The sequence below is a fragment of the Delphinapterus leucas genome, chromosome 2, assembly GCF_059928025.1.
Source record: "Delphinapterus leucas isolate spDelLeu-1000000601 "Yukka" chromosome 2, BTC_Dleu_Yukka2, whole genome shotgun sequence".
Taxonomy (NCBI): domain Eukaryota; kingdom Metazoa; phylum Chordata; class Mammalia; order Artiodactyla; family Monodontidae; genus Delphinapterus; species Delphinapterus leucas.
Window position 1 is genome coordinate 168,309,641 of NC_143130.1, and position 27,701 is coordinate 168,337,341.

The 27,701-nt window shown below is 51.6% G+C and overlaps 1 protein-coding gene across 2 annotated transcripts in view; it reads right to left on the reverse strand.

Moving 5' to 3' along the window:
* Nucleotides 1-27,701, reverse strand: part of TTC7B (tetratricopeptide repeat domain 7B) — a 239,346-nt gene that overhangs the window by 204,677 nt on the left and 6,968 nt on the right. For both annotated transcript variants that reach the window (XM_089908118.1, XM_022576286.3), the window contains exons 2-3: nucleotides 10,586-10,740; nucleotides 6,567-6,735 (exon numbers count right to left, since the gene is read on the reverse strand). In XM_089908118.1, the coding sequence (XP_089764244.1) occupies nucleotides 6,567-6,735; nucleotides 10,586-10,740 (324 nt within the window). The remainder of the gene's footprint in view (nucleotides 1-6,566; nucleotides 6,736-10,585; nucleotides 10,741-27,701) is intronic.

Here is a 27,701-nt window from a genome sequence, read left to right on the forward strand (position 1 = left end):
AGAGCCTCTCTGCCACCCAGTGTCTACGTGAGCTGGCTCAAGAGGCAAGCCCTGGTCACCATGCCTGCACCTGCAGCTGTCAGCTGAGCATAGGCGCCAGCTGGTGCGGAAGACGCCAGCCCACGGCCCGGAGAGGGCAGGGGCCCTAGTGTGCGAGGGGACCGGCACTGCCTACCCCACAGATGCCTCTGGCACTGGTGGAGCATGGCCAGCCTGGACCCAACCCACCACATGCAGGCTCCCCTGGGGGCGGCAAACGAACATCCCTGAGGATGGAGCCCCCATCAGGGCCCCCAGGCGAAAGCCCCCAACAGACATGTCTCCACTTTCCCAGGGGAATCTGGGCTGCTCCAAACAGACAATATTCCAGGAGGAAAAATGAGGCAGAAAGGTAAACCACCTTCTAGGAACCTCATTCCTCGAGTCACCTCGTCGGGAGTCTGGCCTCACCTTGACACAGAGGGCTGTTACGATTAGCCCCCAAGGAGGAAGAGCAGATACACCCTTCTTCTCCCGTCTCTTATATTTCATGGCTGGGGGGCGGGGAACCCTGGTTCAAGATATTTGTTTCCTCCGTGGCCACAACATGCGACAGCCTTCTTGGGAGCACGACAGTACTCAAGTCATAACTACCCACAGCCTGAACAATTTCCAACTCAATTTATTTCAGGCCTTTTTCGATACCACCCAGCGGCCCAGGACTGAGCAAAGCGTGGTGGAGAAGCCCGTGAGCGACACCTAATAAAAGCCCCTCATCAATGAACCGTGTCCCTTGTGCTGATTTGTCTGAATTTTGCACTGGTAGGGGGCCCATGGAAGACAGCGAGCAATCCCCAGGGGCCTCCTCCCAAAGCGTTTGGTCAGTGAATGTTTTAAGTCTCTGTCCTCTGGCCTAACGCCTGACTACTGCAAGCTGAGGTCCGTGGGTGAGAGAAGACACTGGTTTTCAAGCTGGGGAGGGCAAGGCTGAGATCCACACCTTTCTGGAGATGGGTTCTGTGTTTGAAGACTAGTGCTTACAAGCTTAAGGGAACAGGCAGCACTTCTGAAAGCCCCTGAGAGCTCCCTCGCCCCTCGGCGCTGCCCACGGAGAGGTGGGCATCTTAGTTCCTTCTTGACACCACGCCCCAAGACCCGATGCTCAGAGCACACAGTGGGCAGACCGAAGAGGGCTCTGGGGCCAGTCTCACCCGAGGAAGGAAGTATCATATCCAAGGGGAGGCCGTTATATGATTCCGTTACCACATCCCCACTGCCGTTCTCATCACACCGGCCCTTCTGCGAAGCGAGAGGCCCACGAGGTCTGCAGACTGTAGGGAAGGGGAGGCCTCTGGCCAGGAAGTGAAGTGCGGTCAGCAGAGAGGAGCCCTCCTCCCTGGAGCCCAGCAGAGACGGTTTCTCCTCCTCTGCTATGTCCTCTCTTATCAGCCAATGTATTTAGCATGTTCCTTATGAAGACAACTGTCTGGGAATTTTGTGAACTGTTTTTGCCTCTTAAAGGAACGCTACTTGAATCAACTGATCCATCCCAATGTGAATGGCCTTTTGTGATAAAGCCATGAATGTGGCTCCAACTCTAAAGACCCTCTAACCTTCCGGGCCAGCCCGGGACAAGGCTGACGAAGTGCAGGATGAACTTTGTCTCTGGACCCACCCTCAAGAAGTCCCATTATGGTACCCACTCCACCTGCCCCTGACCACTGGGTGCCCCCCAGCCTCCAGCACCAACAGCCTTTCCTCCCTAAGCCTCCAATCTCTGCTTGCGCTCCCACAGCCTGAGCCAAGCCCTCTGCTACACAAGGCAGATACACTAGGGCAACTCTCCCCTCTCCCCATAGCTGGCTGTTACCTGGGGCTTCTGAAGAGATCTATCCATTTGGGTTCAAGCTCCAGGGATACATAAAAATAAAAACAGCTAACCTTTGTTGATCTGCCAGGTGCTGTGCTAAGTGCTTTACATGTGTTCACTCCTTCCCCACAACAATGCTACAGTGTAGATACTATTATTATCTCCATTTTATAGATGAAGAAATGGAGCCCCAGTGAGGTGAAAGTAATTTGCACTAGATCCTACAGCTAGTAAGTGACAAAGCTACGGATCAAACTTGGAAGTCTGGCTCCAACACCCCAAGCTCTGAGTCAGTGTGTCAGAGGAGCAATTTCAAACCCAGGAACAAAGGAGGAATAAAGAAAGTGGAGGAGGCCCCACAAAGCTCCCAACACTATACCGCCTTCTCCACCTGGGCAGATGTCATGCAGCTTGACAGGAACGTTTCCTACCAAGAAACACCTCCGTGTCGGGGCCCTGCCTCCAGTTCATTCTGTGTCATTGGGCAAGTCCCTTACCTTCTCTGGCACAGTCTCCCCCGCTGGAAAATAAGACATTTGTATGAGAGATGGTTGTGAAGGCCCTGTTTATATTTTGGAGTCAGTCCTTCTCTGCTTTGGTACCATGCAATCTGGAAAGGAAGTTTAATACCACGCTGCTGTTTCCAGGTTCATAATTTCCCTCCTCATGGGCACCAATCCCAAGCCTCAGATCCTACGCATTCCCTTTCATTCACCTGAGCACAGGCTACTTTCTTCTCCCTGCATCCTCCAACAGGTCCCATCTGGGTCCGAGACCAAGCTCTGATGGACACGTCTAATGAGAGGCTTACATGCCCCCCCCCAGTCTCCTCTTTTTCCCAAGTGCCTGGTGGCCATGGCCCTATAGTGACTTCTCACCAATGCACTGCCAGCACAGCTGATGTGTGTTACTTCTGCTCCCCCTAGACATCTCTCTCCTTTCCCCTTTCCACGAGCTGCAACATGCCAGCCACCCAGCTTCAGTCATCCATCACACAGATGAGGACTGCGCCCTAGCAGACGGGGGAGGAACAGCAACCTCGCAGAACACAGCTGCCTACCCACCGTGACCAGGTGGGCCATCGCAGGACTGTCACAGGCCTTCCCTCAGACTGGAGCCAATGCATCTGTGGTCCCTCTATTACAACAGGGTACATGCCAAGGCTACTTATAAAGGCCATCTCTAGGAAGGCAAGCCACTTACAGCTCCCACTGTCCTAGCTGCAGCAAGTTAGCCGATGTCCAGCAGATCGAAGTCCCAAAATAGACAGTGACCATGTGTTCACTGTTCCCAAGCCTCTCCCTTTGGGAAAAGAACATCTGTGGCCATTCCGTGTCCCGGAGATTTCACGTGATATCTCAATCTGTACCCAGAATAAAGATTTCTACTCACTTGATTAACCCAGTTCTACCAGAAGCTAAAGAGTTTCTCCATGTCTTCTATTCCCATTCTCTGTTTCTCTACTTAGTTTTAAGGGATAGGAGGAAGGCGCTGGGGGGATGGGCGGAGGGGGGGGGGTTGAGATCCATTGAGAGGCTCTCTGATAACGGCAATGAACTGAAATGTATAACCTTTGGGGAAGGGATCCATGCCAGCCTCTGTCATGGTGTGATGTCAACATGCTCTTATAGGTATACCCCGTAACTGGCAGCGAGTAAGTCTGAATTATCGAAATATGCCCAGTATGTTACCCCTGGGAATGCACCTGACCATGACAGCTAGAAGCAAAGGCACCCAGAATCACCTGAATTACACGATGGGCACCTTGGTAGAAATCTGAGCAAGGGAACTTCTATAAATTTCAATCAATAATTGAGCACCAATTAGGTACCAGACACCGTGCTAGTTTCTGAGGATGGCAAACGAACAAAACAGTTCCTCCCTGAGTGGAACTCACAGACTGGCAGGAGTGTCTGATCGCAGTACAACTAGTTCTAATATGATGTTTGAGTAGTTCTAACCTACTGGGCTGTGATACTATCAAATGCGATGGCCTCTGAATGGGTGAGCCCTGGAGGGTGTCAGGGAAGACAGGACATGTGAGCTTAAGGGCCAGAACTTACAGCAAGGGACCTGGGCAAGGAGTTAAGGGAGAGGAACGTGAGAGGTGGGGCTGAGAGGAGGAGTGTGGACACAAATCTAGGGTGTTCTCTAGTGACCTGAATGTTTTCTACCTGCGGAAACCTTACCTGGCCTGAGCGCATTCCCATCCACGTGCCAACAGAGCAGAGTAATTAAGAACGTGGGCTTTGGAGCTGAACACTCTTCAGACTAATTCCCCCTCCTGTCACTCAGTAGGAGAGCATGGGCTCTGGAACCAGCCACTGAGGCTGAATCCTGGCTCTACCACTTCCCAGCTGTAGGGCCCCGGGCAGCATATCTAACATCCCTGTGCCTCGGTTTTCTCATCTGTAAAATGGAAAAAATAATAGTGTCTACCTCATAGGGTGATGGTGAAGCTTGGCTGAGATACCCAAATAAGGGCCACAGTGCCTGGCACACAGTAGGCACCATATCATTCCTAGTAACCTCACCCAGTCTCATTTCCTTTGTCTGTAAATTAGGGGTTTGGAGGATTAAAAAGACAATAAAACCCTAACGTGGTGTTGGCCCATAGGAGGTTCTCATAACTGAATCATGTTGGCTTCTGATGCCCAACAAGCCGAGGCTATATTACCTGGCCAGGGGAATCTGCTCCCGGCCATGGCTGCAAGAGCAGATGTGGGAGTTCATGGACACTGACTCTGGCTGAGAGACTGGGTCGAGTCAGACCTCAGGGGACCATGGAAAAGTTGAGGTGACCTGTGAAAGTGTGCAGGTCAATTCCCCGGCTGACAGCAGCATACAGGTGGCACAGGGGAGGGGCGTGGGCTGGTGCATGCCCATCCAAGGTGCACCCGGGCTTTGCTCCAGCCCAGTCTTACTCTGGTGAAGTGAGGGGACAGCTGTTCCCTTCTCCCATGAGCCAGCCAGCATGTCCCAACAGCCAAACGCCTCAGCCCCGTGGCTGGGGCCCACTGCTAATCACACACCAGCCAGGGCCAGACTTGGGGACCAAGCCTCCCGTCCCCCTTGCCCACTTTGCATGGCAGGCGTGAGACTAAGCTGGTGGTGCCACCTGCAGACACTCTGCCCCACCAGGCCGTCTCAGAGCCCAAATCAAGACCTGAGCTCTTGGTGCTAACCCGGTCTTAGAGCCATGCTCCACCCCCAAAGGACAAACCAACTCCTGGCTACAAGCCTGCAGGCCCCAGGTCAATCAGGTGACTGGAAACTGCCAGATGAAGCCTTGCTCTTGTTGCACAATATTGTTCCTGGCCCCAAATCTCTCTCTCTCACACGCACACACGCACACGCACACACGCACACAGCTCCCATAAGCCTAAGGCACGTGAGGCGCTGGGTGAACACCAGCGAGAAAAGAGGGCAGCTGTGTGGCACAGACCTCAGACAGATGCACGCCCAGGTCCAGGCCCTCAGAACCCCTGAGACAGCCTCAAAGGACTGTGCCCAGTAAACCACCAGAGTGCCCTGTCAGAGTGACAGCATCCTTTCCCAGCCCACAGGGACCCTGAGAAGATTAATTAGAGGAACCTAAAAGTGCTCGAGCAAGGCTCCCCAGGGAACTGGGTGAATATGTCACCCCTGTCACAAGGCTCTTTAAGTGTGCCTTGGCTGGGTCTTTGTTCAACATTGCATAGGATAACCAAGACAGACAGCCGGCTGCAGACAAGTGGCCAGCTCAATGCTGTTCTAGAGGGTCAACCCACCCAGGGCCCGAGCCTCTGTGTGGCCACAGTCAGCCACATTGCATGGTTTGCATGGTAGGTGGCAGGAAGGAGAGGAGCTGCTTTCAGAGGGTCTCCTTCTTACTGAGGCCTTTATAAATCTACTTCAAAGTGTCCATCCTCCTCCAGGAAGCCTTCCTGGCCCTGCTGGCCTACAGTGACCTCTCCTGCCTCTGAAAAGCTGTTACCGGGCCTGGCTTTTTCCATTTGCTGTTTTGTTTGGGGCTGACGTTTAAAAATATCATTTAGTAAGTGCTTTTACATACATTATGTGACTTAATCCTCATAAGTCTGTGAAGTGGATGTGATTATACTCATTTCATAGATGAGGAAGAGGAGGCTTGGAAAGGTCAAATAATGTGTGTGCCCTGGCTTTCTGTCATTTTTTTTTTTTTCCCGTGGGACTGCACTCCCTCACATTAGATTACAAACTCCTCTGTGGCAACCAGGGCAACATTTCCCCCTTCTATCCCCTGAGCCCCTAGGCCCCCAGGTAAACACTGCATGACGGGCTGTTACAGTGACCACTGAGCCTTAATTAACCCAGAGGTGGCACTGATGAATAAAAATGAGATCAGCCACATGGCCGACTGGCCATATGATAAGGATCCCTGTATATACGCTGTGTGGCATCTTCATTACCAAGAACGGTCCCTGCTTAAGCTGCACATCGATCATCAGGAAACTTTACTGCAATGTTGTTCCTTCGGGGACAACTGAGGAGCTGCAGCTCTAAGGAAACGCCGTGTCGCTGGACTTAAAATGATCCAGTGCCTGTGGTGGGGCAACCCCAGGGGCCTCGCCGGGAGCTGCCGGGGTTAAGCCCAGCCAAGGGCACAGGGGTCAAACCGCAGGATCCAGGGAGGCCCTGCAGCTCCAGACAGCGCGACCCGGGGCACGGCCCCCAGGAGAGCAGGCGTGGGCCTCACCTTTGGTGGCGTAGGCGTCCGCGGCCATCCGCAACCTGTAAGGGGGGACGCCCGTCAGCGGCCAGTCTTCCAGGCGCACCCGGGCATAAATGTTGAGAGCGGCTTCATAGTCTCCTTCAACATAATCCAACTTGGCCATGATCAGATTGGACTCTTGTAGGAATTCTGACTAGAAGGAAAAGGAGAGAAAAAAACATTTTCCTACGATATGATGTGTGATGCTCCCATGGGGCCCCGCGGCTCTGCACAGAAAGACGGGCGTGGGAGCCTTCCTGTTGGTACTGCTCACAGGGGCCCCAGAGCGGAAACAGCCCATGTGGCCAGCAGCTGATGAGGGGGGAGGCAAAATGTGGTCTCGCCGTCCCCCGGAATATTACTCAGCCATCATCAGGAATGAAAAACTGACCCCTGGGACCACACGGGTGAATCTCAAGAACATGACGCCGAGTGAAAAAGCCCGTCACACAGGCGACATATATTGGCCCGAACGGTCGAGCCTGCTGAGGCAGAAAGCAGACTGGTGTTGCCTAGGGCTGCACGATGGGGGCATGAGAGATGACTGGTAATACCTACAGGTTTACTTCTGGGGAGATGAAAATGTTCTAAAATTGACGTAATGGTTGCACAGCTCTGGAATTGTACACTTTCAATGGATGAATTATATGGCATGTGAATTATACTTCAATAAATCTGCTGTGGGGCTTCCCTGGTGGTGCAGTGGTTGAGAGGCCGCCTGCCGATGCAGGGGATGCGGGTTCGGGAGGATCCCACATGCCACGGAGCGGCTGGGCCCGTGAGCCATGGCCGCTGAGCCTGCGTGTCCGGAGCCTGTGCTCTGCAACGGGAGAGGCCACAACGGTGAGAGGCCCGCGTACCGCAAAAAAAAAAATAAAAATCTGCTGTAAAACAGCCTCCCCTCAGGCCTCAGGTTTGGGTCAAGAATGGAAGGCGTGCGTTATGAACAAAACACACGAGCACCTGTCTCCGAAAAGGAGGCTCCACGGACATCCTGGTGGGTCCTGCCCACGGCACTGGGGGTATAACACAGACTGTAACCCAAATAACCCAAGGAGAGAGGCTTTCTAAATTGGTGCAAAATTCAGGACTTGCTTTCTTTCCAGGGACAAACTTTTCTCGCTGAGCCATTCCAGCTTGTTATGGTTACTGACTCAGGTCCCTTCCCAGAGGCTGCAAGTTCTAACTCTGATGGGCTCGTCTTCCTCTCCATCAGGAGAGGCTGGCTTCCCCAGTCCACACCCACCAACCTCATCCTCAGCCCATCCTCGAGCCCCACTCATCACTGGGGAAAGAAGAGGCGACCCAGCCATCTATATAAGGACACAGATTTATCACCCTCTTCTAGGCATTCTCATTGGAACCCCAGGTATACAAAGCCGGATTTTTCAGCTTACAGAAGCACACCATGAAGCTGCGCTATCCTGTAATCTATGGCTGAGACGGAGTGGACGATATGCAGGTAACCAGCCAGAGCACGGCGAAGCCGCTGTTTCAGCCAAGGTGGTCGGCTTCCAGGCAGTCCCTGAAAGGGAGCAGGGGTAGCGCTACAGAGGACATAGAACAGGCAAGAGAATGAAGGGAGCAAAAGGGTTTTAAGAGTGGCCCAAGGGAGCGGCACCAATGCAAGACGTCAGAATTATATTTGGAAACAGAGAAAGAAATCAAAGCAGACTTAAGAAAAGAGAAAAAGAGCTGTGAAAAGAAAGCATCCACCACAGGGGCTCTCCACCAGGGAAGGGGACAGGGCAGGCTTGGGTATATTGAAAAGGCTTCCTAGGAGATTCCTGTGTCCTCCCTCTTTCCCCAGAACTGAGACCCATAGGCTGAAAAGCAACCTGAAGGGGGAGGGGGAGGGGGAGGGAGTTAGTGTCTGCTGGGCACAGAGCCTCAGTTTGGGGTGATGAAAAGTTTCTGGGGATAGACGGTGGTGATCTGAATACGAATGCACTTAAAACCACTGAACCTAAAAGATGGTTAAAATGGCAAATTTTATGATATTTATATTTTACCACAAAAAAAAGTTTTAAAAATTAAACCGGAAAGAATTTTTAATTTAAAAAAAAAAGGTAAACTTGAAGGGCCAGATGGAAAATATGCAGGAGCTTGAAGAAAATTCCAAGAGTAGAGGCGCAGTATGGATGCACAGTATGGAGAGCCTTGCTGGGCAAGTCCAATCTATGTGCAGAGGAGGAAACAGCTTGGCCGAGGCCCCTGGGCCGTGGGGGAGAGGGGAGCAGCTCCAGCCCGGTGCCATGTTACCTTGCCTGTGACAAGCGCAACTTTCTTGAGTTGAATCAGAAGCCAGGCCTCCTGACTCCTCGTCCCGGCTCTTTTTGCCACCACATGGCTACCTCGTTCTTGTCTCTCCAGCCTCAGTTCACTTGTGTTTTGTGGGCACCTGTGTCTGCACAGGGCTTTCCCTAGCTCCCAGCTAGGAGACACCCGAACTTAAGGTCAGGAGGAGAGGAAATTTCACATCAGCCAGGGTGAGTGGGTCAATCCACCCAAGCAAGATATGTTCCAAATATGACTTTGGAACACTCTTTATAAGGCAGAGGGAGCTCAAAAATGGCAGCAGGAGAAAAATTCTCTAGGTAGAACCAATAAAATAGCAAAAACTGACATGTATCTCGCGCTATCCAGTTGTGAAAGAACTTCTACAGCTGAGACTCAGAATGGCCTTGAGCTAAGTACACTTAACAGATAAGAAATGTGAAGCTCAGAGAGCTTAAGTAACTTCCCACAATCACACAGCTTATAAATCCACAACTGGAAAGCAAACTCAGAATTCTAAGTTGAAATTCAATGTTCTTACTACCGCACTGGGTTGTGGAGGATGGAGAGCAAAAACTATGAACATGTGGTAAAATTAAAGGTTAATTTTTCCGGATGAAGGTAGGGGGATTCGAAGTGCAATAGAAACTAGCCAGGTGCGAGGCCTGGAGCAGTGATCTTCAACCTCTCCCCCCAACACAGAGTCTCACCCTTATACCTCCTGGAAGGACACTTGAGTCTGACCAGCTGTCACTATGAGGTCCCCCCACCCTTTCCCATTGATTAGGACCCACCAATGTCACCAGAACCATCTTCGTTAAGAACAACTGACATGGAGACAACTGTCCCTAACTCTGAAGAAAAGTGAAAGAAGGAAGGAAGGAAGAAAGGAAGAGCTTTAAAAGTTCACTGAAGACTGCCCTTCCCCAACAGAGAATACATCCGAGATTTTAAAGGGACCCTGAAGAAGCTGGCAGGAGTGCTGAGATGCAGTCAGCTATCTGAACAAGGCTGACTTCAGGAAACCAGTTAAGAGCCAGACTTCAGGCAGGGAAGTGTCCAGAAACCAGTAAGTGAGGGGTGGGGAAGGGGGCAGGGGGGAGGGAAGGCAAGGTGAAAAAGATTCAGTGAAGCAAGCAAGGAAAGACGTGAAATGGAGAGGGAAAGCTGAATACAGAGACCAGGAAACAGGGCAGATGAGAAGGGCAGCGCTTAGGGTTTCCTGTGCCATGAGGATTAGGGTCATTGCTCAGGCAGAGGGAAGTTCCTGCCCTGGTTCCCTCCCACACCAAGGTACCAGGCCTGCCGGCGCCAATGTGCACCCCGCTCCGGGCCAGAGCTGCCTGGGACATTCACGAGCTGCACATTTCAGGCAGGATATCATGCGGTTTAAGTGACACTCCTGATTCACTTCTCTCTTCTCAGTGGGACGAAGTGTCAGATTGAGTCCTGGGCCACAGATAACAGCTTTATTCCAAGCACCTGGGGAAGATTAGTGCCATTTCTCAGGATAATGTGTCATTAGAGACTCTCATCAGAGAGAAGCTATTGGTCTGGAAGCCCCACATCAATTGCACAGGGAGTTGGCCTGCTCCTCAGAAGACAAGCCACAGATGTGCTCTGCCTGTCGCCCAGTTCGTCCCTGGGCATCCTTCCTGAGCACACGCTGCCCAGAGGAGGTAGAGCCAGCGTATCCCTCTAAGCCCTCATCCCGAGGTCCACGGTACCTTGAGGTTCCCTCGGTCCAGGGCAGCGGTCAGATGCTTGCGGACCTCAGTCATCTGGGGCCTGGGGCCTCGGGGACTGGCCCCCTGCCGCAGGGGGTGCTCCTTCAGGTACTGCTCCAGCTTTGATTCCCCAAGGAGGAGTTCTGCCATGTCATCTACAAAGAACACAGTGAGAAGCTAAATGGGGGTGAGGAATGGTCTGTGTGCTGGGAACTCCCCAAGGACCTCAGGACCATCTTACAGTGAATTCTCTTAATTAGTTAAGAATGTTCCAGAGTATGAAAGCAAAAGGGTGGTAGCTCAAGCATTCATTCCTCTGTCCCATATTTATTGAACTAGAAAGATGGATACTCGTTAATGTGGACAGAGCTCAAGTTCAGTAGAAAACACAAAGTTGTCTTATGATTTATTCAGCATGATTGCTACAAAACACACAAAACCCAATACTCTGTATTTTTCAGAGACAATGCAGTGAAATCTTCTAGCTCTTTTGTGGTCTACGGCTTTATATGTGGACATGAGCTGGTAGAAAGTCTTATGTACTCAGATACTTAAAACAAGTTTGTGTCAAAATGACCTGAATGCATGCAGTCTGTTTCTGCCTAGAAGTCAAAGCTCTACAGACATGATATCTGGGAGTGTTTGTATGAAGGTTCTGCTCCTAAGAGCGCATTACTTATACTTCTTTGTTAATGTCCGTGTTGGCTTGTTAATTAGAATAAAAACCTCACTCTAAGAGCAGCTCTTTGGAATCCACACATCCAGATTGTTCTGAGTAAACCCGGAACAATTCATACACCAGCCTGAACACAGTCTATTTTTTCTGTGAAGGGACAGAACATAATTGTATGAAAATATAAAAGCAATTTTTAAAGGTCTGGAAGGATATGCCTCAAACCCATGGCAGTAGTTACCACTGGGGTACAGGAAGGAGAACCTCAACGGGGGTTAGTGGCCAATTAGACTTTAGCTTTATCTGTAATGTCCTGGCCCTAGAAAGGAGAACAGGTTTGCCCATTATTTGTGTAATCTAAAATTAACTAAAAAAAATATCACAGAGGACCCACTGAGATTTTGGGAAGTAGGTCTACCAAAGGCCGAGAGCTGTAACAAGAGCCTTTCCAAGTGCTCTGGTCAGTGACCCAAAGCTGCTGAATCTATAGTTCTCAGCAGTGCCTCTGTCTGTGCACTGTGGAGCCGAAAATAATCTTTTAGAGATGAGACCGAGGGTCCTGGGAGGAACCAAGCAACACAAAAACAGAGCTGAGTTAGGCTACTGAACACAAGAATTCTTCAGCTGTCCAAGAAGAGAAAGCAATTGCCTACAAGATGAGGAGGTCGTCAGGCTTGCCCCATGGCCACATCAACACCGAGGGCCGTGAGGCCATGTCGGCACAGAGCCCGGGGATACGGAGCAAAGCCCACGTGGACAGGCCAGCCCAAACAGCAGCTTCCTCCCAGAAGCATGAGTCCTTCCTGAGAATGAAATCCAGCTAAAAAAGAAATCCAGGGCTCCGGGATGAAGGACATGTAGGCAGAGGCCCGCAGGCCTACGAGAATTACAAAACAGAACATGACTGTTATAAATTAATATGATGCAAAAACAATAATACGTCAAAAACTGGGAGGAACTTCGGGGGCCATGCCCTCATCTTTCAAAACACTGTAATATATGTTTAAACAAAAAAAACAAACATGACTCCAATCTTCCTAAAGCTTTATTGGGGACTTCCCTGGTGGTCCAGTGGCTAAGACTCCACGATCCCAATGCAGGGGGCCCAGGTTCAATCCCTAGTCACTAGAGAACTACATCCCGTATGCCGCAACTAAGAGCCCACGTGCCGCAACTAAAAGATCCCACGTGCCGCAACTAAAAGATCCCACATGTCGCAACTAAGACCCGGTGCAGCCAAATAAATAAATATTTTTTAAGAAAAAGCTTTACTGGACTCTTTAGGAAATGATTGTCACATGGTGAAGCATTTATTTGAAGCTCAACAATTCCTTCGGATTCAGTTTCTTCCCTCCATGAATACTTACTAACACCTTATTTTCTAATAGTGCACTGCCATCCAATAGAAATATATGCAAGCCACATGTTACTTTAAAATTTGTAGTAGCTATATTAAAAAAGAAACAAGAAACAGGTGAAGTTAATTTTACTAATATATTTTGTTTAACTCAATATATCCAAATATTCTCAGTTTAACCAGTAATCAGTATTTTTTAAGTTATTGAGATATTTTACATTCTTTTTCATATTAATTTTTCTAAATCCATTGTGTACTTTACACTTATAGCACATCTTGACTCAAACCTACCACAATTCAAGGGGTCAGTAGGCACATGTGGCTAGTGGCTACTCTACTAAACAGGAATATGATCACTATTTATAAAAGTGTGTCTATTTCTCTTTAAATCTGTCTATATCCCTACAGAGACATCTAGAATGATTATCACTGGAGGAAACGATAGGAATTTCTGAATGATAATATTTGGGATAATTTTTAAGCTCTCATCTTTAAAGTTTGAATTATTTATATTGAGCAGAATCATTTAATATTACTTTTAGAAAAGATGAACTCTTCTATAAAAATTGGAAATAAATTAAAAAAAAAAAAATATATATATATATCAGGATATTAATAGTGGTTATTTCCGGGCTTCCCTGGTGGCGCAGTGGTTGAGAGTCCGCCTGCTGATGCAGGGGACACGGGTTTGTGCCCCGGTCCGGGAGGATCCCACATGCCACGGAGCGGCTGGGCCCGTGAGCCATGGCCGCTGAGCCTGCACGTCCTGAGCCTGTGCTCCGCAACGGGAGAGGCCACAACAGTGAGAGGCCCACATACCGCAAAAAAAAAATAGTGGTTATTTCTGAGTGGTAAGACTATCAGTATACTTTGAATTTCTTTTCTGTATACTTTAAGCTTCCAAAAAATAAAATAAAGTAAAATGGGATTCAGAGTCCTAGATTTAAATCTCAGTTTGTTGCTCTGTGACTTTGGCCCTAGGATTTAACCTCAGCATTTTGGGGGGTAATTTAAGAAAGGCTCTCTGGACACATGAGCCGAGGATTCCTCCCTCCCCATCATTCCACACTACTCCGCATTATTCTGAATTATCCCGCGTCATTCCCCGCCCCGCCAGCTCACCTCCCTGCTGCTGATCTCCTGCCCCTGCATCTGGAAATGGCTGCCCGGGGCAGCATCCCCAGGCCAGCGAGCAGAGAGGACAATAGATCAGGACCTCTGCTACCTGCTGCATCTTTCTAGCTGTGGGACCAGGGGCATACTGAAGCATCAATTCCCCCGTTTATAAAATGGGAGCAATACTGTGACCATAGCAAGACTGCAGAATAGAGCTAATGAGTTCTTAGTGGGGACTATGCGGTGACCTGGAGTGGCCACACCACTCAGCTGGGCCTTAAAGGTTGAGTGGGATCTGGACTGGCAAACAAGAGAGGGAAGGGTAAACTAGGCTGAGGGAACAGCACAGCATCGGAAAGGTGCAAAGGCAAGCTTCCTTTGCATTGAACAAAGCGGCCGGGGAACAGGGTGTGGTGAGTGAGAAGACCAGCTGGGGTCAGAACTCAGAGACTCACCGGTTCACCCTCCCCCACCTCCCTACCCAGCCCCATCACCATGGGGTGAGGCCCAAATCCCTGGGCATGGAGCACAGGTCCTGGCCAAGTTCTCCACATGGGCCAGCCAGGCTCACTCCTCCAAGCCTTTGCAAGGCTCTGGGACGCTGAGAACACTGTTGGCCGTTACTGATCTCTAAGCGCTGTGGATCTCCTCCCGGACATGCCCCATCCCAAGCCACCCCCAGCTGTCCCAGAAACCTTGAGCACCCCAATCCCTTCTAGACTATAAGGAGAGGCTTAAAGGAAGAACCTGAGTGTCATTTTTTTTTTTTTTTTTTTTGCAGTACGCGGGCCTCTCACTGTTGTGGCCTCTCCCGTTGCGGAGCCTAAGGTTCCGGACGCGCAGGCTCAGCGGCCATGGCTCACAGGCCCAGCCGCTCCGCGGCATGTGGGATCTTCCCAGACCGGGGCACGAACCCGTGTCCCCTGCATTGGCAGGCGGACTCTCAACCACTGCGCCACCAGGGAAGCCCCTGACTGTCATTTATTTTTGAGTCCCAGGGCCGGGCACAACATCTGGCAAAGAGTGACAATAAATGGTGAATTAACTCGATGACAGGCAGAGGCATTTGGGCTGCACCTTCCAGGGTAGGCCTGTCCCTGCCTGTGGCAGAATCTGCCAGTCGCCCCCTAATATTCATTCTCCCCTTCTTCCTTTAGCATTAGAATGCCCAGGTTTCATCGGTGCGCATAGCTTCCCAGGGCCCCTGGGAGCTAGATGCTGCGTGTGACTCAGTTACAGCTGACGGGATACACGCAGCATCCGGGCCAGGGCCTGAGCGGGGATGAGCCTGTCATCCAGTCCCTCTTCATCCCACCCTGCCCGCCGGGATGTGGCTGTGCTGATGGATACTGGCAGCCTGTCCCAGACCACAAGGTGGAAGCCATCTACTGAGGATGGCAAGCAGCAAGACACAAGGAGCCTTGGTCTCTAACACCCAGGAGCTGCCACAAGCCCTGGGCGCTGCTTATGGTCAATTAGTACATGAGAGAGAAACACTAACTTTTACCTTGTTCTGCTTAAGTCGCTGTTATTCTGACCTTTGTTACAGTGGCCAAAATCGTATCCTAACTAGATCTCCCAAACACAAAACAGGCTTTCAGTTGAGAAACACTGTCTGAGAAAACTTACCAATGCCCATCCCCAGGTTCACTGCTTTCTAAACAGAACTCTGCAGAACCCAACTGAGGGCTTTGGTAGAACCCCTAGACTCTTCACCTCTCCTCTTTCATTGCTTTTTACTTCCTAGGCTTGCAAAGATGTTTATGTAAACAAGGGGCTGCATAGTTGAAGAGGCGTGTATAAACCACTCCCTAGTGCTGTGTGGGATTCACGTCCCTTTGTGTTCACCGATCTCCCAACACTGGGGCAACGCATCAGGGTCTTTTTGTTGTTTGTTTTGTTGGTTTTTTAAATTTATTTATTTTATTTATTTATTTTTGGCTGCATTGCGTCTTCGTTGCTGTGCCAGGGCTTTCTCTAGTTGTGGCGAGCGGGGGCTACTCTTTGTTGTGGTGCGTGGGCTTCTCATTGCGGTGGCTTCTCTTGTTGCAGAGCATGGGCTCTAGGCGCACGGGCTTCAGTAGTTGTGGCACGCGGGCTCTAAAGCCCAGGCTCGGAAGTTGTGGCGCACGGGCTTAGTTCCTCCGCGGCATGTGGGATCTTCCCGGATCAGGCCTCGAACCCGTGTCCCCTGCTCTGGCAGGCGGATTCTTAACCACTGCGCCACCAGGGAAGTCCACGCACCAGAGTCTTGATTCAAGACGTGAAGAGAGCCCAGTGCTCGCAGAGCAGCGGGGTGGGCCCTGGCAGAGGTTCAGCCTAGGGGAAGAGTCTCTCCTCAGAATTAGGAGACAGCGCCCCTTTTCTCATGGAGATTCTGGTCCTTCAAGACCATTTAACATGGTGCGGGCTCTAACAGAGATGCGTGTAGCTCTGGCTGGGAGGAGGAGAAGCAGCAGGAGACAAAACCTTCAGCAAGAGTGTGACAGATATATGCTTTCAAGGAGGAAAATGTGGGGAAGGGCATTCCAGGCAGAAGGAACAGAATATGCAAAGGCATGACACAGACCATCTGCTTGGGGAAACTCCAAGAGCTGAACCATGAAGGGCGTGGAGAGGGAGAGGAGGTAGTCGGGGGAGTTTCCTGTCAGATAGGCAAGGATCAGCTCCTCAGTTCTAAAAGGAGCTGCACATTCTGAGTAAAGAGCTTACAATCTAATTTGAAATTTAGCATGGTGGCTACAAAATCATTTTTGAAAGTTTTAAAATTTCCAGGCTCTAATTAATCTCCCAAGCAAATTATGTTTTCTTGGCCTCCCTTCAAAATAGGTGACTTCCCTGCCACTCACTCTCCCAACAAGGAGGACAGAAATCTTAAAAATATCAAGCAGCTTGGGGCTTCCCGGGTGGTGCGGCGGTTAAGAATCCACCTGCCAATGCAGGGGACATGGGTTCGAGCCCTGGTCCAGGAAGATCCCACGTGCTGTGGAGCAACTAAGCCCTTGCGCCACAACTACTGAGTCTGCGCTCTAGAGCCCGTGAGCTGCAACTACTGAGCCCAAGTGCCACAACTACTGAAGACCGTGCACCTAGAGCCCGTGCTCCGCAACAAAGGGAAGCCACTGCAATGAGAAGCCCGTGCACCACAACCAAGAGTAGCCCCCGCTCACCGCAACTAGAGAAAGCCCGTGCACAGCAACTAAGACCCAATGCAGCCAAAAATTAATTAATTATTTTAAAAGATCAAGCAGCTCATGCCAGAGAAATTATGCAGAAGCTGCAAGGCTAGTGATGGAGGGGGCTCCACGGGCGCTGGCCAAGGACCGCACAGCTTCCCAAACAGAATCCACTATCGACAAAAGAAACAGACGTCCCCCACCCCGCTGTCACGGCCCAACCGTGTGTCCCGCTACATGCCGGGACCATGAGGCATAAGGAAATAAGGCACCTCAGGGCACACAAGGAAATGAATTCCCACTGTATTAAAGAATTAAATATAAAAGAGGATCAAAATGTTAAAAATAGACTTTCACTTCCAGCCAAGACGGACCGAATTTACCCTCTCATCTAAAATAAACACAAAAACAAGAGAGAATATATGAAAAAAAAAAAGAAAAGCAGTTTTCCAGACATTGGACATCAGGCAAGAGAGGAAAGTGACCCCAGAGAACTGGGTAGCAAACAAGGTGCACCCTACGATCGCCTTGAGAGCTTCCCAGTCGCAACACAGAATCCTGCTCCCGAAAGACTTAAATCTGAGTATCTCTTCCTCCACTTGCCTATTCACACCCCCAAGCACAGGGGAGAGCATCAAGACTGCAAAGTGGGGCCGGGGTGTCCTTCCCAGGATGGGGAAGCCCAGTAGTACTATGTGAGAAACAGCTTTGGCCTCAGGCAGCCGTGGGCTTGAATCCCTGCTCCTCTGTTTCCTAGCTGTGTGGCACTGGACAAGTTACTTAACGTCTCTGAGCCTTAGTTTCCTCACCTTTCGCTACTGTGAGGCGCTGGGATACTGTCCTGGAGCTGGGATTCAAACCCAGATGGCTCCTGCCCCCTCTCCCCAGCAGGTCAGGCACAAACCACGTGGACGTCAGCTCCAAGAGAAGGAGCCCAGCTTCCTTCCCAACCCTGGCCAAGCCGGGACAGGCAGTTTCCAAGTCCCTCTCCTGCTCCACCTGCTGGGATTCTCAGGTGACCAAAGTGAGGGGGGACTCAGGGGCCCAGGGGCTGGATTCAACTTTCCCACCGGCATTTTTGGGGGTTTGAGGTGGCAGAAACCAGCTTCCCAGTGACAAATAGACAGGAAGCCTGAAGCCAGAGACCACTCCCCAGGGCCCTCACCAGGAAGAGTGTGGGGAATTAGTCCCCGGGCAGGGGACTCTGGTCCCCGGTTCATGTCCACAGACAGTCCCATGAGCCTCGCGGCCGGCTCGGCTCTGTGCCCAGGTGGCCCCGGCACCCCCCTCCCCCCAGGGAAGGAGGAACTGTGCCCTTTGCCACTTGAAGTGACTGCCCCTTCCTCACAGCCTTCTCCCTTGTGGGATAAACAGCTGACACCCAGAGATGTGATCAGATGGGGAAGAAAAAACTTCGGTTTCTACTCTGTTCAGGGAGTACTTGATATCAGTATAAAAAATCTCAACTACTCAGTTTACATGTCAATAGAGAAGCATTCGGTCTATTCAAACCATTCCTGCTGGGGCTCCAATCCAACAGGAAAAAACAAACCCCTATTGAAGGAGGAACTGGTTTGTCCCCTTTGTTATCCAGCAAAGACAGTCAGGCTCTCCATTTCCCAGTCTCCGTAGGAACTCTGAATTTCATCCCCTCGTCTCTCTGGCTTCTTGTAAATCACAGGTACCTTAATGTTCGCAGCACTTGGGACCCTCCTGTCTCCCAAAGAGTGTTGACAAGAAAACAGAGACCATCAGATAGTGTTGGGAGAAGTATAAATCGATAGGAGTGTCTACAGAGGGCAACTCAGCAACACCTACAAAACAATGTACCTACCTGTACCATCCGACCCAGAAATTCCAGTTTTAGCAAATTCTCCCATAGATACACGCACTCTTGAGCTCAAAGACATACGTATAGGGATGTTTAGTTTACTACATGCAGCCCTACTGGTAATGGCAAAGGATAGGAACTACGACAGGGGGCCTGTTAAACGAATGACGGTGTACCCCAGGCAATGGGACAGACTGTGTCCATTAAACAAAGGGGACAGATCTAAACACAGCTCCGTGGTAGCCTGGCTGCACAAATGGCCCCAGGTCCTCATGCCTCCCTGAATCCACATGCTTCGTGGCCTTTCCCATTGACCCTGGGCTTGGCCCCATGACTTGCTTCAGCTGATATGACAGGAGCAAATCTGATGCACACAGAAGCTCAGAAAAGGGCTTATTCACTTCCACTTCCCTCTTGCTTCTCTGCAACCACCATGAGAACATGCTTGGCTGGCCTGGACCTAGGAGGCTGCAAGGTCACGTGCAACAGAGCTGAGCTGTCTCAGGTGAGACCCAGCCAGGCAAGAGCGCCCCGCCAAGGGCAGCAGCATCCCTGAGCTGACCCACGGCTGGCCACCGAGGCAGGAGCCAGCTCTGATAAGCCCAGAATCATGAAAAACAATAAAATGTGGTTGTTTTAGGCACTAAGTGTTCCGATGGTTTGTTACGGAGTAATAGATAACAACTCAACGACAGATACCAAATAGGGAATGCAGTATGCCACTGCTGTGTGTAAAAGCCAAAACCAACAATTACTTTCTTATAGGTGTACAGGTACACAGAGTGTTTCTGAAAGGGCACCCAGGAATGGTCGCTTCAGAGGAAGGGCGCAGGAAGACACCGAGATGATGTCAGGAGGCCGCTACTTTCACTATATGCTCCTTTGCATTATTAGCTCTTAATAACCACGTACATTCGTTACCCAGAAAGTATTAACCGGCTAATTTAAAAGGAAAAAAGATGGCCCGTGTTACAGTGTACTCTGAATCTAGAGCAGCTGGTCTGGGCGCCCACAGAGGGCTTCCCACGACGTACTCCACCATCTCAGAACCATGTGAAGATGTTTTAAGTCTGCAGTTACCACTGAGAAACGAGCACCCGCTCTCCCTGCGCCGCCAGCCTCTCACACATACTCTCCAGGCCCTCAGCATCCTTCCAAGGCCATGTCTCACCAGAGGGTGCCTGGACATGCCGTGCCTGCCTCCCTTCTCCTGCCAAAGTTCGAGGCATCGTCTGAGATGCATTTCAGGGTCCACCGGGAGAAGCTTCCTCCGCTCCCTCCGCCTGAGCTAACCACGTACCTCACAGGGCTGTGCACGTGCAGGCACCGGCCAGCCCGGTTATGAGCAGATGAGACAGGAGAGGCCTCTGCCCCCAGGGAGCTCACATCTCTGGACAGAGGAGACAGAGACAAACCAGAGAAAGGCCAGACAGCGGTAAGAGATGTGCAGAGAGCTAAAGCAGGGTGGCGTGACAGTGAGCAAGTGTATGGCTACTTGAAACTGGGTGGTCAGATCAGAGCAAGAGTCTCCACGGAGAGGCGTTTGGCACTTGAATGATGTGCTAGTCAGCCATGCAACCGGCTGAGGGAACAGCATCCTCTGAGCTCACGTGAGGGCCCTAGATGGGGACACAGCTGGTGTGTTCTAGCAACAGCGAGAAGGCCAGCGTAGCTGGAAAAGAGGGAACAGGTCAAGATGGGGATAGACAGAGAGGCAGATCACGAACTTTCTCATAGACTGCGGTGAGGAGTCTGGCATTCACTCTAAGTGCAATCGCAAGTCTTTGGTTGGGGGTTGCGGGTAAATGGGGGTGTGCAATGATCTGATGTAGGTTTTGGAAAGATCCCTCTGTCTGCTGTGTGGAGAATGAACTTGGGGTTGGAGCATGGCAGAGGCAAAGGCAGAGCCAGTTAGGTTGCTGTACTAGTGGGGCGAGAGGTGACAGACACTTGGACAAGAGGGTGAGTGGTGAGAAATAGCGCAGAGAGGGAGAAATCGTTTGACTGAGACATAGTTTGGAGAGAACATAAACCAGACTAACTAATGGAATGGACTGGAGGTATGGCAGACAGAATAGTAGCCACCCCTCGCCCCATCAAGACGTCTATGTCCTAACTTCTGGAACCTGTGGATATGCCACCTTGTCTGGCAGAAGGGACTTCGCAGACGTGATTAAGTTAAGGATGTTGAAATGGGAGGATTCTCCTGGATTACCTGGGTGGGCACATTGGGTCCCTAGAAGAGGGAGGTAGGAGGGTCAGAGTCAGAGAAGAAGGCGTGATGATGGAAGCAGAGTGAGAGAGACTGGAGGACACTGAACCACCGGCTTTAAAGATGGAGGTGGGGCCGCAAGCCAAGGAGTGCGGGCAGCCTGTAGAGGCAGGACAAGGCAAGGACACAGTCTCCTCCCTACAGCCTCCGGAAGGAATGCAGTTCCGTCGACACTTGATTTTAGCCCAGTGAGACCCATTTCCTATTTCTGACCTCCAGAACTGAAAGAAAACAAATCTGTATTGATTTAAGCCAGTAAATTTACAGTAATTTGCTATAGCAGCAGCAGGAAACTATTGCACAAGGGTTGAGGAGAGGAGAGGATTAAAGGTAAATTCTAGATTTTAGATTGCACAGTGGAGCGGACAGTGGTACCACTTTGCCATGTACTGAGGTGAGGAAGAAAATACCCAAGAGTTCTGTGTTAACCAAGTTAAATGACACTTGGTATCCAAGTAGAGAAATCATGTCAGTGGACGAGGGTCCACATCAAAGCTGGGGGAGACTGAGTGGGAAGGACCAGGAAAGAGAGACTGAGGTTAGAAGTTTCCAGAAAGAGGGAGTGTTGTGGGTTCAAAGCAGCTGGAATATCCAGGAAGATAAGAGCATAAATATAATCATTACGTTTGGCAACATGGAGGCAACATCGGGGTGGAGGGGGGCGGGAGACCTTAACATGAGAAGTCTCGGGGAAGCCCAGGGGATACAAGCCCAGCCAGGGTGAGCAGAGGAGATGACGACTCCCCAAAGAGCCTTTGCCAAAAGGGAACAGAGAGATGAGGCAGTAATCAGACAGCGATGCAGGGCTAAGGACGATTCCAATAGGAAGTCTAGGGCATGTGTGCATCCTACAGGGCATGGTCCAGGAGAGCCAGACAGAGAGACAGAGAACTGATCCGGGGAGGCAGAGAGTGGACTGCAGAGGCCAATCTGGGAAGGCGAGGACGGAAGGGATTCAGGGCTGCAGGCCTCTGGAAGGAACTGAGGCCCCCAAGCAGGGCAGGAGGAAAGCGGGTCAACTCGGGGGGAGGAAACGAGCTGGTCTCCTGATTGTTTCTATTTCCTCAACAAAGAATGAGGCAAGGTCATGAGCGAGGGGTGACGGCAAGGCATTCAGAGGACGTACAGGGTCTAAGAAGAGCAAAGAACGTGTGCGACAGACATTTTGGAAAGGGGGAACGCAGACCTACTGGAGGAGGGGCAGTGCCTTGGTGAGGTCACTGGTCACCAGGGGCACGTGGTCAGCAAGGTGAGGGTGTTCCTCAGCCAGACCCACGGGTAGGTAGAGCTGGGCCGAACCAGGGTAGGGACACTGTCACGGTGGAGGATGGGGAAGAAAAGGGCACACACCTAGACTAGAAAATATGGATTACATGCCCTACACCTGTTTCAAATCTAAGTCGGGTCAGGTCACCCCTCCCCTCAAACCCTACAATGGCTCCCCCCTCACCCAAAGTGAAAGCCAAGATCCTTGTAACTTTTACCACCTTAGCTCTGCCCTCCATCCTGTCGCTCTCACATTCACACTCCACCACCAGTGCTCAGCACACAGCAGGCGTCCCATACACATTTCTGGGATGAGTCAATCAATAAGCATGTCTCCCCTCCACAGACACGGCCCAATCAAGTACCTTAGTCTCTGGAGACACAGCTCCCTCCGCCGGGGTGCCTGGCACACAGTCGGGGCACGACGCTCACCGAGACCAGACCTCCCCGTGTCTACCTCAGGCCCCACTGCTCCCCTTCCACTAGCTTTGTTTAAATTGTGACCCAGCTCGGAGGGCCCGGCTACTGTGGAACTCATACTGACAGGCAAAGATGGCGTGAGGCAAAGGGTAAGGAGCTCAGAAGAAGCTGGCAGAAACGACATTCTGGGATAGTCAGGGTCCAGGCCTCATGCCAATGCCTCCTCATATCCACACACAATGCAGAAGCTGAGGGACAGGACGGGAGAGGAGAACGCGGGAACAGAAGACTACGCTTCCTCTGCGCTGGCAGGGGAGACGAGTATGCTGGACACCACACACGCGCAAGCACACGCACGCACGCACAGGCACGCACTTCCCCTAGAGAAACCTTGTCTAAGAAAAGACGAGGGAACTTGAAGGTCATGAGCTTGGAGTTGGCCTGACCTGTCCCCAGAGCTCCGCAGGGCAGGAAGTGAGTCTAAGGGGCAGGGGGGCTGTTATCAGGCCAGCCCAGAAGGCTTGGAAATGGCTCTCTCAGGAAGCCAGCCCCACACAGGCTTGTTAAACGTACACCCACACGGCCTCAGCAAGCTCCTCCTGAAGATCCAAAGCCCCAATCCAGTCCTTGCCTCCAAGGGGTACGGTCTGTAGGGAGGCGGGTACCACCAAGCCCTGTGCGGTGGTGTGCAAAGACCAGCAGGGACACTCAGGAGGGTGTGAGAAGCAAGTGAGGTTTGAGCGGACTGAGGAATTTCTCCAAGTGAGACTCCAGGCAGAAGGGTGACTGGACACCACCGGCGTGTGTGCTGGGGCAGGGCGGGGAGGCTGCCACAGGGTGTGCGGCGGCTACAACGGGCCAGGGAGACCCACTTTCCCAGGCCTCCAGGCCCAAGACTCAGTGGGGAGCTGACTGCCTTGGCCTGGTGCCTGGTGGACCAGGGAATGGAGGGTGGCATTGACTGCAGGTCCCTGGGCTGGGCACCACCCACCCCTCAGGGGTATCATCTCACCAAGTGGACACTCCTCCAAGGCTGGCTAACTTGAGAGAACGCTGCTTCAGAACCTACAAGAGCCAGAGGGGGCAGTTCCTCAATGGAGCCCGGCCCTGCAGCAAAGGGGCTGAGCCAGCCCGAACGTGAGGAGGAAAGAGGGATAAGGGGGGCAGCGAGGGGACCGGAACCCCTCCCTGGGATGGGCCTCCCAGCAAGTGTCCACCCTGCAGTTGTCCAAGAAACAGGGAGAGAAGGCCACAGGCAGCCAGCCTGAAACAGCGATCCATCAGCCCCAGGCGGGTCCAGGCCAGTCACGCTAGGACGACACCAAGAGGTTCAGATGTGCAACCACGCGCAGGTGGACACTCCCTCCCCGGGGGCCGCCACAGCCCAGTCCCTCCACCACCCCCAGCCCCGAGCCCAGTCTGCCAAGTCTCCATGTACTGGACTCAGCGATCTTCGTGTTCCAGGCGCTCAGGACAGGGCTGGCACCCAGGAGGTGTTCAGTTGGTGTCTGATGAGCAAATGAATCCAAGTTAACTCCTCCAGAGCACAGGCCAAGTTGTTCGTTGAATAATTAGTTGAGTACCTACTGTGTGCCAGCCACGTGATTGGTGCTTGGGATAGAGCAATGAACAAGAGAACAAAAGGCCGTGCCCTCCTGGGGTGGCCGGCCCAGTGGTCTCATTCATCTTTGTGTCCCCATTACCCATAGCAGCACCCCTACATCCTACCCCAGGCTCACTGGGTGCTGAATGGGTGGCTGGAAGAGAAGGCCCGAGGCATCTGTCAGACCTGGGCTGAAGCGCTTACTAGTTCTGTGACCCAGCAAACACGGGTTTTTGTCAGCTTCCCAGCACAACAAGAACCCCACCGCCACTAAGCATCTTTGCTATCATTGCTATCATTGTTGTCCTGCCCACTTCGCCCGCACCCTGTAAAGGACTGAGTATCTGGAACTTTCTACCCTCCTTCCACACACAATACTCCTGATGCAGTGAGGCTGCCTGCGGTAATGCTGTGCTAGAAACCGCATTATCTTATTTGTTCCTCAAAGTAACCTTTGAGATAAAGATTGAGGCTCAGAGAAGCTAAGTAATTCACCTAAGGCCGGACGAGCAGTAAGTGTCGGACCCAGGATTTGAACCCGGATCTAACAGGGCAAAATCCACCGCTTTGTCCTGTACTAGGTTCCTTTCCTCTTTGCTGAAATACCTCCATCCGCCTAAGAGGGTGAACTACTGTCCCACTGCCTAGGGCTGAGGGAGCTCCGGGACACCGGACTCTCGGTGCTAAGACCAGGAGAGGCCGCCTAAAGCCACGCTCTGCCAGGCCTCACCCACCACCCTCAGCGCCCAGTAACCCAGCTGCACCCTGTGGCCTTCAGCGATGCTGTCATTGTTCTCCTCAGGCCGCAGGTGACACTGTCCCACCACTTGGACAATCACGTCTCAGTGTGGTCCGGGAACTCCCTGCGCCACAATCCCCCGGGTGCTGGTTAACAACCCTGTTCCCTGAACCCGACGCCACCAAGACTTCCCGAAGCAGAAGCTCGGACCCAGCCTGCGACTCCGAGTTACTAAGCAGCCCCAGGTGAGTCAGCTGCCCAGAGGCTGAGGGACTGCCCTGAGCGGGAAGCTTCCTGTGGCTGGTGACCGGCTCGCTCTACGTCTTCTGGTGCAGCGTCCCCCGCCCCGCTCCACAGGAGGTTCTCCTTAAATGCTAAGAATGGTGGCTGAGGGCAGGGGCTTTCAGACATGCCTGATGACACAAATCACCGGAGGCTGAATTTTGAAATGCAGATTTCCAGTCCGCATCTTGGACCGAGAATCGCCACCCTAGAGGAGAGGTCTGACAATCCATAATGTCCGAGCTCCCTTAATTCAGTGCAGCTCAGAGCGTGTCCGTGGACCTGCGTAACTGGCAAAACCTGGGAGCTTATAAAGAGTGCAGAAGCCTAGGCCCCAACCCAAACGGGCTCCATCAGAATCACCAGGTGTGGAGCCCTACAAACTGGGTTCTAATAAGCCAGCTCGGTGATTCTTTGATCCGAAAAGTTCAGAAAAACATTAGTGTAGAATAATGGAACTAGAGTTGTAAGTGGGCTAGAGTCCTATTCTATGAACATCTCCAAGCCTCGGTCTACTCGTGCCCTGAATGGGAATCACAGCCCCGACCCCACTCCCCAAGTGGCTGTTGTGATGATTAACCGGGATCCACGTAAAAGTTCATGCGCAGAATCCAGCACACAGCTGAAGCTCAAGAAATGCTTGTTCATCCTCCCTCCTTACTGGCACTGTTTTAACACCCATGAAGTCGGGAAAACTAAGGTTTCAGTGGTTCAAGTGATGTGCACAAGGTCACTCAGAGGGAAAATACCTGGGGATTCTGACTCCATGTCTGGCAGGCCCGTGAAAGGACCAAAAAACATCTGTTCTGCCTGGTGCTGGCACCTCCACCACGTGCTGTGCTCGATGAACAGGGACAGACAAACCTGGAGGGTAGCAGGGGCTGAGGCCACAACACCAGGTTTCCTGTGGCTGCGGCTGCCCTTTCTAGTTTACGTGGCTCTCATCTCACCTGCGTGCCTAACTCTGCTCAGTCTCATCTTGGTGGCTGATGGGGATGGTTTTGAGACGTCTCAGAAGACCTCTTCCTATTTGCAGCAACATGGATGGACTTGGAGGGCATTACGCTAAGTGAAATAAGTCAGACAGAGAAAAACAAATACTGCATGACATCATTTATATGTGGAATCTAAACAATACAACAGGGGGGCTTCCCTGGTGGCGCAGTGGTTAAGAATCCACCTGCCAGTGCAGAGGACACGGGTTCGAGCCCTGGTCCGGGAAGATCCCACATGCCACGGAGCAACTAAGCCCGTGTGCCACAACTACTGAGCCTGTGCTCTAGAGCCCGTGAGCTGCAACTACTGAGCCCATGAGCCACAAGTACTGAAGCCCACGCTCCACAATAAGAGAAGCCACCGCAATGAGAAGCCCGCGCACCGCAACACAGAGTAGCCCCCGCTCACTGCAACTAGAGAAAGCCCGCGTGCAGCAATGAAGGCCCAACACAGCCAAAAGTAAATTTTAAAAATTTATTAAAAAATAAATAAATTTTTTTTTTTTTTTAAAAAGAAGCAGACTCACAGATATAGAGAACAAACTAGTGATTACCAGGTTGGGGGAGGGGGCAATACAGGAGTGGGGGAGTGGGAGGTACAAAGTATTGGGTGTAAGATAGGCTCAAGGATGTATTGTACAACACGGGAAATATAGCCAATATTTGTAATAACTGTAGATGGAAAGTAAATTTTCCAAATTGTATAAAAATTCAAAATTAAAAAGAAAAAGACCTCTTCCCTCTTCCTGGCTCCTCAGATGGGAAGCAAGGGCTTTCACACAAGTCAAAGGTCTGGAACCCTCCACCATCTGCCAAGCACAAGGTCACCCAGAGGGGCAGGAATCCACCCACTTGAGGGCAATGTGAATCACGAGCAAAGGCCCTCTGGGTGCAGCCTGGTGCAAAGCCGGCCGGCGGCAGGTGCTCTGGGTAAGCGAAGAGGTGCACCAGTTAGAACGCCTTCAGCAGCAAGTAATGACTGAACACCCGGCTCAACAAGGCGTCAACAAGAAAGCGTTTATTATCTCAGGTAACAGGAAGTCCAGGGAAGGACCGCTGCAGGCGTGGAGCGTCAGCAGCTCGGCAGCATGACCAGGCTCTCCCTGTGTCGCCGTGTCCCCACCCTCCATAACCCACGGAGCCCCCTCACTCCTGAGCCGAGTGCCTCCTGGCACAGAATGGCTGCAGCTCCATGTCTCAAAAGCATGAACCATTTCCAGGGCAAGAAGAGAGAACGTTCTTCCTCCCTCTTAAGCATGTACGTCACTCTTAAGCATGAAGAAATCCTTCCCAGAAGCCCCCTCCCACAACATAGGTCTCTGATGCCTCATGGGCTGGGGCTGAGTCACATGCTCATGCCTCAACCAATGACAGGCAAGGGAGTAG